General features: G+C 40.4%; 1 protein-coding gene across 2 annotated transcripts in view; it reads right to left on the bottom strand.

Annotated features, from left to right (window-relative positions):
* Window positions 1-17,000, bottom strand: part of ttc39c (tetratricopeptide repeat domain 39C) — a 57,293-nt gene that overhangs the window by 10,620 nt on the left and 29,673 nt on the right. For both annotated transcript variants that reach the window (XM_073045546.1, XM_073045536.1), the window contains exons 4-8: window positions 12,871-12,985; window positions 9,843-10,194; window positions 5,787-5,955; window positions 2,164-2,257; window positions 955-1,062 (exon numbers count right to left, since the gene is read on the bottom strand). In XM_073045546.1, coding sequence (XP_072901647.1) covers window positions 955-1,062; window positions 2,164-2,257; window positions 5,787-5,955; window positions 9,843-10,194; window positions 12,871-12,985 — 838 coding nt within the window. The remainder of the gene's footprint in view (window positions 1-954; window positions 1,063-2,163; window positions 2,258-5,786; window positions 5,956-9,842; window positions 10,195-12,870; window positions 12,986-17,000) is intronic.

Genomic DNA, 17,000 nt, shown 5'->3' with positions numbered 1-17,000 from the left:
AAGTTTTAAATAGCTCACAGTTTCCACTGCTGTGTTGCCGATGAAAAGAGGGTGTGAGTGGTGCACATTCTCCTGAAGTTAATAACCATCTCCTTTGACTTGACGACACTGGAAAAGAAGCTATTTGCCTGGCACCAGGCCTCAAGCTCTTCCACCTCATCTATGAAGGCTGTTTCATCATTGCTGGCAATGAGCCTCACCACTGTCTCATCACAGGTGAACTTGACAATGCGATTACTCGGATGTTTGGCCATGCAGTCACGTGTGAGCAGAGTGTACAGCAATGGGCTCAGCACCAGCTTTGAGGGGTCACCCGTGTTCAGGATAGTGGGGAGGTATGAGCAGTAGTGCATCTAACTACCTGAGGTCTGTTGGTTAGGAAGTCCACCATCCAGTTGCACAGTGGTGAATTTAGACCAAGGAGTAAGAGTTTCATCAGGGTCTAGTGAAACAATTTCTTCGCCCCCCCCCCACCCACACTGCTCAACCATCCAAGTTCCTCCAGCATCTGCAGTCTCTTCAAGATTTTTCCAAGAAATGTCACTGGTGCAGGACGCTCCAGAAGCATCTTCAAAGAAAAGCAATTCATTTTCTGTACTTATCTTGTTGTAAAGGGAGCAATTAGCAACATTCCGCATCCATCCATCAAAATGGTAGGACCGGGTGCCTTTCATGTTTAAAACCTGCCAAGAATATTTTAAGTATGCAGATACATTGATTAAATTATAATCCATAAATTATTTTTAAAAACCTTTGAAAACACGGATTATATACAAAACAGCAGATGAATCAGTTAAAGACTAAAATGAGTTAATTTATTATTTCACTTTTCACTCAAGTATTCTGGATCTGAATGATACAGCAAATTGATGGCTGTATTAATCAACATACAACATTACAGTTGCAAGATGTATTTGGCTCTTTTTAAAAAAAATGTTGCAAAATTGCACAAACCTGCAGTCAAATATGCATAATAGCACTGGGACCACCTGGACTCATTTTTAAGTCGTGCAAAAGACTTGTAGGCATCCTTGAAATTCATTTCAATCATGGTACACCAACCTGAAAATAGGCAAGCAACTTTTAGAACATAATGTTAGACCTAGTTCAATCACAGCTCTTAATCTGGTGCTTCACGATTACAAATTATTAAATATATTGCAAAGCTACGGATATATTTACTCCATCTATTTTTAGACCACACGAAAGGAGGGCATGTCCATCACTAAGGACACTCACCATCTGGGACATGCCCTCTTCTCATTATTACCATCAAGGTGGTGGTACAGGACCTTGAAGATCCATACTCAACAATTCAGAAACAGCTTCTTCTCCTCTGGCATTAGATTTCTGAATGGTCCATGAACTCATGAACACTACCTCGTCATCCCTTTTTTTCACTATTTAATTATTTTGTATGTCATAGTTATTTTATGTCTTGCACAGTACTGATGCTGCAAAACAACAAATTTCACAACATGTCAGTGATAATAAACCTGATTCCAATTCCAATTCTGACATCCTTCAAGTCATAAACCACTTCCCAAATTAAAATAATTTTCTTCATTAACTTTAATTCCAAACTTGTGTCACTTGGAATACCCCCATAATCCAGATAATTTCATCCCTCCCAAAACAGCAACACTAAAAATCACCCAGTAACTCAGAATACAAGTGTTATAAAAATGCAAGTCAGTTCCAAGTATGAATACTATGGTCTTAAAAATGATATACAGTAGTCTTGGTTCATCCAGATATAGTGGAGAGTAGGTCATAAATGGACAGGGTAGTGTGGCAGCATAGCAGTTAGCGTATCAGTTTACAGTGTCAGCAATCACTGATTAGGGTTCAATTCCCACTGCTGCTTATAAAGAGTTTGTATGTTCTCCCTGTAATTAAGTGGGCTTCCTCCCACATTCAATTGATGTATGTTTAGAGTTAGTGAGATGTGGGCATTCTGTGTTGGGGCCAGAAGCATTGTGACACTTGTGGGCTACCCAACTCAATCCTCACTAATCAGATTTGATGCAAACTACTCATTTTACTGCATGTTTCAATGTACATGAGACAAATGAAGTTAATCTTTTATTTTCAATCATGCAGAATAAATAGTGCCTATCAGACTTGAAAACAAACCAGAATCCTGGAAGATAAAACACTTACCTATCTCATACAGACACACATGTTGGATTTCTCGCTGATCTACAGCAAGCTCCAATGCAGTTTGAAATGACATCAAGGCACTGTTAATTTTACACTACAGAAGAAACAAGACAATGTTTTATTAATTAAGTATCTTAAAAGTATCAATATAAAAGGATTGATGTAGGGTTTTGGCCAGAAACCAACAATTCCTTTCCTCACCCAGAACCACAGATGTTGTTCAACCTGCTGAATTCCTCCAGTAGATTGTTTACTGCTATAATAATTTCACCTTTTTCAATACTGCTTCTGGGCAGAGCAATAGTATAGCGTCCAGTGTAAGACTTTACAGGGCCAGCAATTAGATTTCAGTTCATGCCACTGTACGAAAGGACTTTGTAGTACGTTCTCCCCGTGACTGCATTCGCACAATCCAAAGATGTGTGATTAGGGTTAGGAAATTGTGGACATCTTACATTGATGTCACTGACACAAACAAAACATTTCACTGTATGCTTTGATGCATGTGACAAATAAAGCTAATCTGTATAATCTTCATCTTCTGTTGTTACACTAACATCTCATCCATTTCCTTACACATCCTGTAGCACCATGGAGTTTACATTTTTACTACAGAAAAACATCCCACTTGAGCATAATCAAACAAATTTTGACATCCAGAAACAAAGACAATCAAGATCTTGGTCACGGGTAAATGTTAAGAGCATCAAATGAAGGTGTAAGAGATTGTCAGCATTGTTCTGAAGTCCATAAACAGTAGCAAATAGAGATCGGTGTCATGTCATAGAAAGTATGAAAAATGAGTTGGCTAGTCAGTTCATCGAACCTGTGTCCTCCTACAGGTTGTACGTGATGGAAGTAGCCTACTCCTATTGCTGTATGCTGTGTCCTTTTGTTTGTTTACTTGTCACTTTACTTCACACTTTTGACAAATAATTTTGCCCATCTTTTCACCATCACAGGACTTCTATTTTTCTCTTTCTTACCTCACCCCTTCTCTCTAAACTTGGGTCTGCCATAACTGCTGCAAGTAATCCCTGTATTACTGCCATTCTGGTAACAGAAATTTGCCCCTACAGAATTCACAAAACGGTTTCTAGAAAACTGAAATACAGAATAAAATTCACTCACAGAATTTGTGGAAAAAACGTTTGTGGCTTTCCCCCCCAAATTGTATTTCTTGGTGCATGCACAGATGATATGCCTCCAAGTTACAGAAAATTGAGATAAGAACCACTTACATGGAATGCAGCCATACTGCATGCATACCCTCCCTGCCCCCCTCACCCCCCCCCCCATACTTCACATAAATGTTACCAGTTCTGGTGAAGATTATCATCTTAAAAGATTAACTTTGTTTCTCTCTCCACTGCCTGGCTGGCTGAATGTTCCCAGCATGATCTATTCTTACTCTCTATAGATGCAAATAGTTTCATTTTTTTAATATATATAGTCGGCCCTCCATATCCGCGAGGGATTGGTTCCAGGACCCCTCGTGGATACCAAAATTCACGGATGCTTAAGTTCCTTATTCAACCTGTCTCAATGCAGTGGATCTTAAGACCCAGCGGAACCCCAGACCTGATTTAACCTTTCTCATGTGGTGGACATTAGGATCCGGTGCCACAGCTCTGAATGCGCAGTGTTTCCGTTGACGAAAAAAATCACGATCATGATTGATCAAGTAATTAACATCACCCAAAAAGGGGAAGCAAATTAAAGAGAAAGGGAGGATGAACCTGGAAGACATCACCAAATATTTTATCTGGAACTTGCTCCCACAGGGAATGGTGGAGGCTTCTTTATGATAAATAGTAATCAGGGAGAAAGGACAGAGCCTTGTTTAGATAATTAGGTGGAGTATAATAGCAGTTCAAACAATCTGATAAGACATTTGTTTTTGAGTTGTATTATTTTGCATAATCCCTATAAAGTGCTTCAAATTTGAAAATATGTAACTCACTAGATAGATAGATAGATAGATAGATAGATAGATAGATACTTTATTCATCCCCATGGGGAAATTCAACTTTTTTCCAATGTCCCATACACTTGTTGTAGCAAAACTAATAACATACAATACTTAACTCAGTAAAAAATATGATATGCATCTAAATCACTATCTCAAAAAGCATTAATAATAGCTTTTAAAAAGTTCTTAAGTCCTGGCGGTTGAATTGTAAAGCCTAATGGCATTGGGGAGTATTGACCTCTTCATCCTGTCTGAGGAGCATTGCATCGATAGTAACCTGTTGCTGAAACTGCTTCTCTGTCTCTGGATGGTGCTGTGTAGAGGATGTTCAGAGTTTTCCATAATTGACCGTAGCCTACTCAGCGCCCTTCGCTCAGCTACCGATGTTAAACTCTCCAGTACTTTGCCCACGACAGAGCCCGCCTTCCTTACCAGCTTATTAAGACGTGAGGCGTCCCTCTTCTTAATGCTTCCTCCCCAACACACCACCACGAAGAAGAGGGCGCTCTCCACAACTGACCTATAGAACATCTTCAGCATCTCACTACAGACATTGAATGACGCCAACCTTCTAAGGAAGTACAGTCGACTCTGTGCCTTCCTGCACAAGGCATCTGTGTTGGCAGTCCAGTCTAGCTTCTCGTCTAACTGTACTCCCAGATACTTGTAGGTCTTAACCTGCTCTACACATTCTCCATTAATGATCACTGGCTCCATATGAGGCCTAGATCTCCTAAAGTCCACCACCATCTCCTTGGTCTTGGTGATATTGAGACGCAGGTAGTTTGAGTTGCACCATATCACAAAGTCCTGTATCAGTTTCCTATATTCCTCCTCCTGTCCATTCCTGACACACCCCACTATGGCCGTGTCATCAGCAAACTTCTGCACATGGCAGGACTCCGAGTTATATTGGAAGTCTGATGTGTACAGGGTGAACAGGACCGGAGAGAGTACGGTTCCCTGCGGCGCTCCTGTGCTGCTGACCACCGTGTCAGACCTACAGTCTCCCAACCGCACATACTGAGGTCTATCTGTCAAGTCGTCCACTATCCAATCCACCATGTGAGAGTCTACTCCCATCTCCGTTAGTTTGTGCCTTAAGATCTTGGGCTGATACTAATACTTGATCAAAATAAAATTCTCACGCAAGTTTAAAATTCTAGTTGAAATCGATAAGAATTCAATGCAAAATAAAGAAACCGATAAAACTGCTCAAAAAAGATGATTACAAAGGGATGAAAGAAAACATGGTGACTTGGGTTCAATCCCGACCTCTGGGCACTCTCTGTGTGCAACATGGTGGTTCTCTCTCTGGCTTCTTTCCACGTCCCAAAGACATGCAGTTGGTAGGTAAATTGTCATTAGTGTGTAATTGAGTAACACAACTTAGGGTGAGAAAAGTCTGTGGGAATGTGGGGAGAATGAAATGGAATCAGTGTAAATGGGTGGCTGATGCTCTTGATGGGTTAAAGGACATGTTCCCATGAGGTACATCTCCAGGATTTTAAATAGGCCTTAGGGTACATCAAGGAGAGCAAGCTCATCAAAAAATGGACAGGTTTGTGAATCTTCAGCTCCTTATAGACATTGTATTACTTGTATTCTTTTGAAGAATTAAATTAAGCATGTGAATATAAAACAGAAATACCTCCAATCGTTGAATCCGTCCCTTGAAAAACAGGAACAACGAGGAGTCTGGATAAATGGCTTCCTTTGTCTGCAGGATTTCCTTGGCTTCTCTCAGACCAGCTTGGGCATCTGTGCCATCCAAAGCAAAGAACGGTCGCACAACTGTGTGGTACCACAACAAAGCTAACCTGAAGACAAGAGCAGCAGAACAGAAACGCAATGTTATGACTAGTGCACTCTCTGAGTACTCTGCACTTCCAGACAGGGATGGTCTCTACAGGCTACCCTATACCCGGTGTGAGATCTGTAGTGGCATTATTTGGGGCACTATAAGACAATAAGACATTAGGAGCAAAATTAGCCCATTCAGATCATCGAATCTGCTCCACTATTCAATCATAGTTGATTTATTTTCCCTCTAAACCCCTTTCTCCTGTCTTCTCCCTGCAACCTTTGACGCTCTTACTAATCAAGAACTTATCAACCCCACTTTACAACTTGGTCTCCACAGCCTTTTGGAGGCATAATCAAAACTAAAAATACTGGAAGTGCTCAATAGGTCTGGCAGAATATTAGAGGTTAGTGAATTGTGCTAAGAAAAAGATTCTAAGGGACAGGAGTTATCTACATTGGGAAAGGCAGAGATTCATTAGGGATAGACAACTTGGCTTTATTTTGAGAATATCCATCTCAGTAATTTGATTGAAATTCAAATGCAGACTCGCTGCATGGGCAACTGCCGGTCTTCCATACAACCTTGCCCAGGCCTGCGCTGTGGAGAGGGTGCAGATCCATGGTTTCACGAGACTAACGGATGCCACACACATGACCTGGGGCAAACTGGTAAAGTAGATCTAAAATCGGCTTTGTGATAGGAGAGAGGATGGTGGAAAAAGAATGTTTTTTTATTTTAAGTCTGGTGTAATGGTGTATCAATAGATTCATGCTGGAAACTTTCATGTTTCTGTGCTTTAGTGATGTGGATGTGGAAGTGAACAACATGAGAGGTAAAATTAATAGATCAGACACTAACATGAAAATTGGGTGTCATAGGTAGCGAAAGGTGTATTTAGGGCTACGGCATGATGTAGATCAACTGGAAATCTGGGCGGATCAATGGCAGATAGAATTTAATCCTGACAACTGTGAGGTGCTATATTTTGGTATAATATTCAGTCAGTGGAAAGATCCTTGGGAATGTTGGTGAACAGAGAGACCTTGCGTTAAATCCCTGAAAGTGGTAACACAGGTGGGGAAGGTTGTGAAGAAGGTATTTTATAGAGAACACAGAACAGTACAGCATAGAAACAGACCTCTGGCTACGATATCCATGGCGATCACAATGCTGAATGAAACTAAATCTCTTCTGTCTGTACATGATCCATATCCCTCAACAACACACACAAAACACTGGAGAAACTAGGTTAGGTAGCATCCATGGAGGGAAAAAAAACTCACAACATTTCAGGCTTAGACCCTTCATCAGGACTGGAAAGGAAGGGGACAGAAACCAGAATAAGAAGGTAATAAGGGGGAGGAGCACAATCCGGCAGATGATAGGTGATCTTAAGATTTCCAGCATCTGCAGAACCTTCTATGCATCCATATCCCTCCATTATCACTCAATGTAAACAAATCCTGGCCCATTTTTACTATCCAACCTATCTATGCCTTTCATAACTTTATAACCTTCAATCAGGTCTACCCTCAGCCTCTGACGCTCCAGATGAAACAATTCAATTTTGTCAAACCTCTCCTTGCTTTCATCAGCCATGGCTGATAAAAATAAGAAAGCCTCCTAAAAAAGCCATCATGACTGTGTCCCAATGACTCCACTCGGAGCTAAGGGCTTTCTTCCTTCTTCTTCAACCCCAGTTCCCGGCCTTCTCCCCGTAACTTCTGATGCCATGTCCAATCAAGACCCCATTAATCTCTGCCTTAAATACACCCAACGACCTGGCCTCCAAGCTGTATGTGGCAATAAATTCCACAATTTCACCACACTTTGGCTAAAGAAATTTCTCCACATCTGTTTTGAAAGGGCGCCCCTCTATCCTAAGGTTGTGCCCTCTTGTCCTAGACTCTCCCACCACGGGAAACATCTTTTCCACATCTACTCTATCTAGGCCTTTCAACATTCAAAAGGTTTCAACGAATACAGACACAAAGCCATCAAACGTTCCTCGTATGATAACCCTTTCATTCCTGGAACCATCTAGAGCCTCTAGACCACCTCTTCTAGACACCCTCCAATGCCAGCACATCTTTTTTAAGATGAGGGGCCCAAAGCTGTTCACAGTACTCAAGGTGAGTCTTATAAAGTCTTATAAAGCCTCAGCATCATGTCCTTGCTCTTGTATCCTAGACCTCTTGAAATGAATGCTAACATGGCATTTGCCTTCCTCACTACCGACTAAATCTGCAAGTTAACCTTCAGGGTGTTCTGCACAAGGACTCCCAAGTCCCTCTGCATCTGAGATTCCTGTACTTTCTCTCTGTTTAGGAAATAGTCCACACATTTATTACTACTACCAAAGTGCATGACCATGTATTTTCCAACATTGTATTTCATTTGCCACTTTCTTGCCCATTCTCATTATCTGTCTAAGTCCTTCTACATCCTTACCGTTTCCTCAACACTACATGCCCCTCCACCAATCTTTGTATCATCTGCAAACTTGGCAACAAAGCCATCTTGCTATGACAGCGCCAGCAACCCAGGTTCAATTCCTCTGCCATCTGTAAGAAGTTTGTACATTCTCCCTACGACCATGTGAATTTCCTCTGGGTGGTCTGGTTTCCTCCCACATTCCAAAGACGTACAGGTTAGTCAGATAATTGATTAAATGTGGGTAAATAGGCAGTATGGGCACGTTGCGCCAGCCGGGCCTATAACCGTGTTGTATCTCTAAATTTAAAATAAATAAACATCCTAACTTCCAATCTTATGATAGTGGGAAGGCTACTGTTGAAAAGCTAGGTCACTGACCTATGGAACTTTTGGATCCCTTAGCATAATGTGATTAGTCTCCACAGACATGATCTTCTCTAAGCCATCCAGAATATCACAATTAATTGAAGTTGCAATGACAAACCTACCAAGGTTGTTTAATCTCCTCCATAACACTTGGTTCTTTGACAGAATATGGGAATAAAGGCAGTTACAACAAGACACAGATTTTCCTAGATACTGGTATTTGAACGGAATTATTTCTTGAAGCATCACCTCGATTAATTGGAATTGACCCAACATTGATCACAGGGAAAATATTAAAACCCATCATGGATATAGCAACAGGGCCCTTAGTACTTCACCTGTAACATGAGGTGGAGTCAAAAGAGAATTATGAAGTATACATAGTTTTAGATAAACATGCCAAGTTTTTAAGGTTGGAACAAATAGGAAAGGCAATAGAACTTGCAGACAAACTACATTTATATATTTTTAAAAAGTATAGAGGCTTTGACACAAAATCATGATGCTAGATTGGGTGAAATACATCAGCATGGAGATAAAGAGAAAACCAATAGCCTAATAAAATGGTTACTTTCAGAGTTATCCATTGTAACCAGTAGAAAACCCAGGTTTCACTAATTCTATGTCAAATCTTTAACACCTGGATCAATGATCTGAATAAAGAAACTTAATGTAATGTATCCAAGATTTCTCCCAATGCAAAACTAAGTGGATATACAAACTGGGAGAGTAATTATCAAAACATCAAAGGACAGGTTAAGTGAGCAAGCAAGTAGATGGAAACAGGACAGTCTTGTTTAACACAGTGAAACATCAGGAAATGGAACTCAAACCCCTGGGTGCCCTTGTGTACAGATTTTGATGAGAATATGTGGTACAGTAAGCAATTATGAAAGCAAAAGATTTGATAGTTTTAATTGTAAAGAGAGTGGAAAACAAGTGTAAAGGAGTCATAATGTAATGATATAGTGCAATTTAGGATTACATATTACTGTCTCATCTGGGGAAGAATGCCTGATAATGTGAAATGAAAATATATGTGCAAGTATCTCTTTCTAAATGAGGTTCAAAAATAAAAATATTTGTACACCTACTCACGTAGCTAACGGAGCCTTCATGTCCTTGCTTTCACTGGCATACATTAAAGATGATAATCCCTGCAGGCGATCTCCAGGAAACCCCAATAAATTGATGATTTTCAGCAAATTTGGAGGTACCATTGAAATACAAAGATGGAAAAGCCCATAACCAAAGCTGACTGCACCTTTCAGTCTGCTCAGTGACTCTTCATGTAAAGACATAGCAGGAATATGGTTATCATTTGCCCGATCGGACGTCAGCGATTCTCGAGACCTTTTTTTATGCATTAGCTGTAGTGCATCAATTTCAGTATAACATTTGTTATAAATTTTCCATGCTTTTCGGAGGATCCATCCACCTTTAATATACGCTGTAATTTGAAAGAAGAAAGATGTATCAATCACGATGCTTGATTTTACATGCCAGTATTTATTAGCTATTGCTAATTGGCTGGCAGTGAACTGTGCTTTTAAACCATTGTAGTCCTTGATCTACGGTCCTTTGCGATTTAGGTGCTCATTCAGATGTTTCTTAAATGTTCTGAGAGTACCTGCTTCCAACACCTTCTCAAGCAGTGCATCGCAGACTTCAACCCCTGAAGGGTAAAGAAAAATCTTCCGCTAAACCTCTTACTCCTCACTGTAAGGCAATGTCCCCTGGTCTTATGACCCTGTAGCCATAGGGGAAGTTTTCTTCCTACCTAGCCATCTATGCTTCTCAATCATTCCTCCATCAGGCCCCCACTCCAGCCTCCTCTGCACCTCAGCTTAGCTAATTTCTCCTTGTAAATGAAACTTTTCAACCCAGGCAACCTCCTGATAATCTCCTCTAGACCCTCTCTAGTGTGACAGATTGGAAGGATTAAGGCACTGGTGTCTGCAAGTCAAAACAGTGTGTAACTGGGAAAGGAGCCTCCAGATAATCATTTTCCCATTCATCTATTGCCTTTATTCCTCTAAATAGAAATTGAGAGTTGGTGAAACGCTGTCAGAGAAGCCTTGGAGAACGTACACACTGGTTTGTCAAAGTTGTTGGGATTAAATGCTGGGGACTATGTGCTTTATCCAGAATGATGACAATTTCAAACATTCCCTACAGCGGCAGTCATCCCGACAAGTGGAAAATACTCCACTGTAATCCTTAATTATGTATGCGAGTTACTCATTGTTGGATAAAAACCTGACTTGGATTAGAGTCTACAGTACTTACATAGCTGGTCCTATTAGGGTTAACTTGGACAGGTGGGAGGGTGGGCAAAGAAATGGCAGATGTAGTACAGCGTAAGGAAGTGTGGGATTATGCACTTTGTCAGGATGAATAAATAGATAGGCTATTTTTTTTTTTTAATTGGGGAGAGAATTCAGAAATCAGACAGGTTAAGAGTCCTAACTCAGAATTCCCTTCAGGCCAACTTGAAGGTTGAGCCATTTGTAAAAAAGGGAAATGCAATGAAGAGTCTCAGCCTGAAACATCAACTGTTTATTCCCCTCCATAGATGCTACCTGGCTTGCAGAGTTTCTCCAGCATTTTGTGTGTGTTGCTCAATAATTTGCAGCATCTGCAGTATCTGTATTTATAAATGCAATGTTAGCATTCATTTCAAGGATGTACTGTTGAGGCTTTTTAAGGTGCTAGTCAGATAGCATTTGGAATATTGCAAGCAATTCTGGGCCCCGCATTGATGCAAAAATGTGCTAGCCCTGGCGAGGGTCACAAGCATGCTCCCAAAAAATGAAAGAATTGATGTACGAACAGCATTTGATGCCTCAGGCCTGACTTGATGGGAGTTCAGAAGGATGAGAAAGGAATCTTATTAAAACATACTGGATACTAAAAGGCCTGGATATTGTATATGTGGAGAGGATGTTTCCTTTAGTAGGAGTTTAGAGTCTAGGATAAAGGACACAGCCTCAGAAAAAGGGGATGATCCTTCAGAACTGAAATGAGGAGGAATTTCTTCAGCCTGAGGATGGCGAATCTGTGGAATTTGCCTCAGAAGGCTGTGGAGGCTGTTAGTGGGTGTATTCGAGGCACAGATTGATAGGTTCTTGATTGGTAAGGGATTTAAGGGTTACAGGGCGAAAATAGGAGAATTGGTTAAAAAAATATATATCGGTCATGATTGAATAGCAGAGCAGTCTCAATGGGTCAAATGACCTAACTTTGCTCCTACATCTTATAGTTATGTTTCTGTCAATGGTGACCACCAAGGCATTGATGGTGAGGGGATGTGTGCTTGCCACATCATTCCATGCAAAGTTTCTACGCCTTGCCATCAGAGTGCACAGCATTGAGTCTAAATTGGAACTAAATCAGTCACCACATTCACAAAACTCTCCCCCAACCCTTCCTGATACTTAATGCAGGGACAGTCACTGATAAACTATGTGAAGATATCTAAACCCGAGCCATTCTGATCCGTGCAGCAACCAATAAAAGTAGGTGAAAGATTACTTTTATTGAAGTGCTCTAGAAGCCGTACCAAGTAGCCCTCTATATCACATAGTTCTCACAATTGTACATTACCAGGGAGTAACTAGCTGCAATGAATGGTTGATGAATGGGGCAAGAATTATGGATACTATTGGTCAGTGCAGCACCATCACATTTGGTGTCACAAAAATGATTGCCCATATGCCTGCTGCCCACATCCATGATTAATGATCCTGTACCAACCCTAATTGATAGTTATGTACTTATAAAGGGATCATATGCTGGCTACAATGACAAATTGTACCCCTATGACAAATCCCTTTGGGCTAAAACTTTGCTAATACAGAAGCAAAAAAAAAAGTACAGATGCTGGAAACCTGGAATACAGACAACTTTAAAATTGTTCAGCCAGTGACTATTCTATTCTGTCATCTTCTCCATTGAAGCAGTTGTTTTATTTCAGTTTATCAAAGTTTATAGAAGCAACACAAGCAAAAAGCACTTTTATCAATCAGAGTACAATTGACAAACACAACAGAAATGCCAGGATATTGGCATAATTTTTATTTTAGTAGCATTTAATAAAAACTTTTCGTCTAAGCCGTTGATATACCTGAGAGTTCCTGCTTCACAAAGGAAAGTACAGCAAGGTAGACCTGGCAGTCTGCGATGATGATTTGCCTTTGGAGCCGATCAACATCAAATGCAGTGGGCCTCTGCATATCAACCTGAAAAACAAAAGGAAAGTACAGTCAACAGTGTCTGAGAACCCAATTATCATCAGGCACAATCTTCTCCTCAAAAGTCAGGTAACTGTTATAAATAGAAACAAACCCAGAGAAGTCAAGGAACACACACTTAATGCCATCTCAACAGGGACTTCCAGTTACCAACACTGTTTTGTTCTCTGATTATTTTATAACTCAGAACTTACACTAGCCTAATTTTTCTAATCAAATGTCTGCAGAGGATTGATCTTACTAACTATTGAAGGGGAATACCAAAAAAGAAGTCCATCATCCAACAATGATGTGTATGAGTTGTATGACACAGTTGAGGACTCAGGCAGTAAAAGCTGATTTGAAAGGAGTTATTCTTCAAAAAATAGGGTATTTTTTCCACAAATTCAAAATATGAATACAAGCAATTCAGCTTGCTCCTCTATTTAAATATAACTAACAAATTACTTTAGCCTTACAAGGTATTTGAAAGCATTGACTGGATTTTTATTCTAACTACATGGTGCTTGAATATTTCTGCTTTAACTGATAAAAATTGTAGACACCTCCATCTATGCCCAGTGTGGAGGGGTGTGGGAGGAAAATGACTTTTTAAAAAATCACTAACACAGTTCCCTGCACCTTTTCTATGATTGTAAATCTCCTCTGCACCTTTTCTATGGTTTCCACGTCCTTCCTATAGTGAGGAAACCAGAATTGAACACAGTACTCCATTTGGGGTCTGACCAGGGTCCTATATAGCTGCAACATTACCTCTTGGCTCTTAAAACTCAATCCCATGGTCGATGAAGGCCAATGCACTGTATGCCTTCTTAACCACAGAGTCAACCTGTGTAGCAGCTTTGAGTGTCCTATGGACTTGGAACCCAAGATCCCTCTGATCCTCCACACTGCCAAAGTCTTACCATTGATGCTATATTCTGCCATCATATTTGACCTACCAAAATGAACCACCTCACACTTATCTGGGTTGATCTCCATCTGCTACTTCTCAGCTCAGATTTACATCCTATCAATGTCCCGCTGTAACCTCTGACAGTCCTCCACACTATCCACAACACCCCCAATCTTCGTGTCATCAGCAAATTTACTAACCCATCCTTCCACTTCCTCATCCAGGTCATTTATAAAAACCACAGAGTAGGGGTCCCAGAACAGATCGCTGAGGCACACCACTGGTCACTGACCTCCATGCAAAATATAATTCATCTACAACCACTTTTTGCCTTCTGTGGGCAAGCCAGTTCTGGATCCACAAAGCAATGTCCCCTTAGATCTCATGCCTCCTTACTTTCTCAACAAGCCTTGCATGAGGTACCTTATCAAATCCTTGCTGAAATCCATATACACTACAAATACGGCTCTACCTTCATCAATGTGTTTAGTCACATCCTCAAAAAATTCATCCAGGCTTGTAAGCACAACCTGCCTTTGACAAAGCCATGCTGACTACTCCTAATCATATTATGCCTCTCCAAATGTTCATAAATCCTGCCTCTCAAGATCTTCACCATCAATTTACCAACCAGTGAAGTAAGACTCACTGGTCTATAATTTCCTAGGCTATCCCTACTCCCTTTCTTGAATAAGGGCACAACATTTGCTACCCTCCAGTCCTCCGGAACCTCTCCCGTCCTCACTGATGATGCAAAGATCATCGCCAGAAGCTCAATAATCTCCTCCCTCGCTTCCCACAGTAACCTGGGGTACCATCCTGTCTGGTGACTTATCCAATTTGATGCTTTTCAAAAGCTCCAGCACATCCTCTTCCTTAATATCTACATGCTCAAGCTTTTCAGTCCACAGCAAGTCATCCCTACAATCGCCAAGATCCTTTTCCGTAGTGAATACTGAAGCAAAATATTCATTAAGTACCTCTGCTATCTCCTCTGGTTTCATACACACTTTTCCACTGTCACACCTGATTGGTCCTATTCTCTCACGCCTTATCCTCTTGCTTTTCACATACTTGTAGAATGCCTTGGGGTTTTCCTTAATCCTGTCCGCCAAGGCCTTCTCATGGCCCCTTCTGGCTCGCCTGATTTCATTCTTAAGCTCCTTCCTGCTAGCCTTATAATCATCTAGATCTCTATCATTATCTAGTTTTTTGAACCTTTTGTAAGCTCTTCTTTTCTTCTTGACTAGATTTACAACAGCCTTTGTACACCACAGCTCCTGTACCCTACCATCCTTTCCCTGTCTCATTGTAACATACTTATGCCAAACCCCATGCAGATATCCCCTGAATATTTGTCACATTGCTTCTGTAAGTTTCCCTGAGAACATCTGTTACCAATTTATGCTTCCAAGTTCCTGCCTGATAGCCTTATATTTCCCTTACTCCAATTAAACGTGTCCCTAACTCATCTGTTCCTATCCCTCTCTAATGTTATGGTAAAGGAGAAAGAATTATGATCACTGTCTCCAAAATGCTCTCCCACTGAGAGACCTGACATCTGACCAGGTGAATTTCCCAATACCAGATCAAGTACAGCCTCTCCTCTTGCAGGCTTGTATAACTATCAGATCGTAGCAAAAAGCCCACCTAATTACTAATATCCTTCAACGGAGGAAGCATGACATCTTTATCAGTGTGGTCTACAGATTACTCCAACCACACTCCGAGCAGTGGACACAAATGTCTACTGAAGTGATCAAAGCATTACTACCATAGAAATAAAACATAGATCAGCCATGATGCCAATCTAACTATTCTTGTCTGCTTCTTCATATCCCTCTTCCCTACTTGCCTAAATACTTCTTAAACATTCCTATCACATTTACTTCCACCACTTCCTCTGGCACCCACCACTATCTGTGTGAAAATTCACCTTACAAATCTCCTTTAAGGTTTCTCTCACCTCTTCACCTTGGATCTTAAGTGTGGATAAGAAAAGGAGATTCGAGTATCATAAATTAAAATTTCAGACATTAGGTCTGGGAACTAATGTACATCTGGACAGAGTATTGAATAAAAAAAAAAGAGAGATCAAGAGTGCTGAATGAAGTAAAACTTGGAAGATGAAAGGCTGACTAGAACAGCAAGAACAGGAGAACTAACAATCAAAATTGTCAATAGGACTTTTGCCAGCTGATGGACTGCAACAAAGATATCAAAAGTGTGGTAGACATTTTCACTGATGGAATAGAAAACAATCAATTCAGGGCCAAAGAGAAGACCAACTGCAGGAGCATGGCCTAAGTAGTAGTATCTAAACTCAATAACTAAGAAGTTTGCAGCTGAGCCTGGAAACAAGAGTAAAAATAATTGCTGGAGTAAGACTGATAATCAGACAAGAAGGTTGAAAATAAGGCAAAAAATGGCTCATGATAATTAATGCTCAAGCAGAGATGGGATTTATCACTGTACCTACCTGTGGAATCTATTGTGGGTGTTCTGATACTGCACCAAAGTACAACAGAATACGATAGGGTCTTTTTAGAGACTCCTGGATAGGTACATGGAGCTTAGAAAAATAGAGGGCTATGGGTAACCATAGGTAATTTCTAAAGTAAAGTACATGTTCAACACTGCATTGTGGGCCAAAGGGCCTGTATTGTAGTGTAGGTTTTCTATGTTTCTAGAAAGATGTTAAACTAGTGACAGTGACTGGGAGAACTCTACATAATGGGATGAGAAGCTATGATGAGTGTCTCGAGTTATGGCTGACTACTGCAACCTAATTTAGTGGAAATAAGAATAAAGGAAGGGAAAAAACAAGACATGTTTAGGGTGGAAAAAGAATGTTATCCAAGAAGTTCATTACCAAAGTGCCCTGGAAAATTAAAACCCAATTTTGTTTTTAAATCAACTAGAAAGAGCCAAGATATTTCATTCAGTTTACATTTAAAATGTAAAATGTAAACATTTAAAATGAAAACCAGTATTTTTAATTATCATAATGAAACCAGTTGAATTTCAAAGTTAAAAGTACATTTATTATCACAGTATGCATACTGTATATAACTTTGAGATTTGTCATCTTGCAGGCAGCCACAAAAC

The sequence above is a fragment of the Hemitrygon akajei genome, chromosome 1 (assembly GCF_048418815.1).
Source record: "Hemitrygon akajei chromosome 1, sHemAka1.3, whole genome shotgun sequence".
NCBI classification, from domain to species: domain Eukaryota; kingdom Metazoa; phylum Chordata; class Chondrichthyes; order Myliobatiformes; family Dasyatidae; genus Hemitrygon; species Hemitrygon akajei.
The sequence above is the reverse complement of the archived record's forward strand: the minus strand, read 5'-3'. Positions and strand labels throughout refer to the sequence as shown.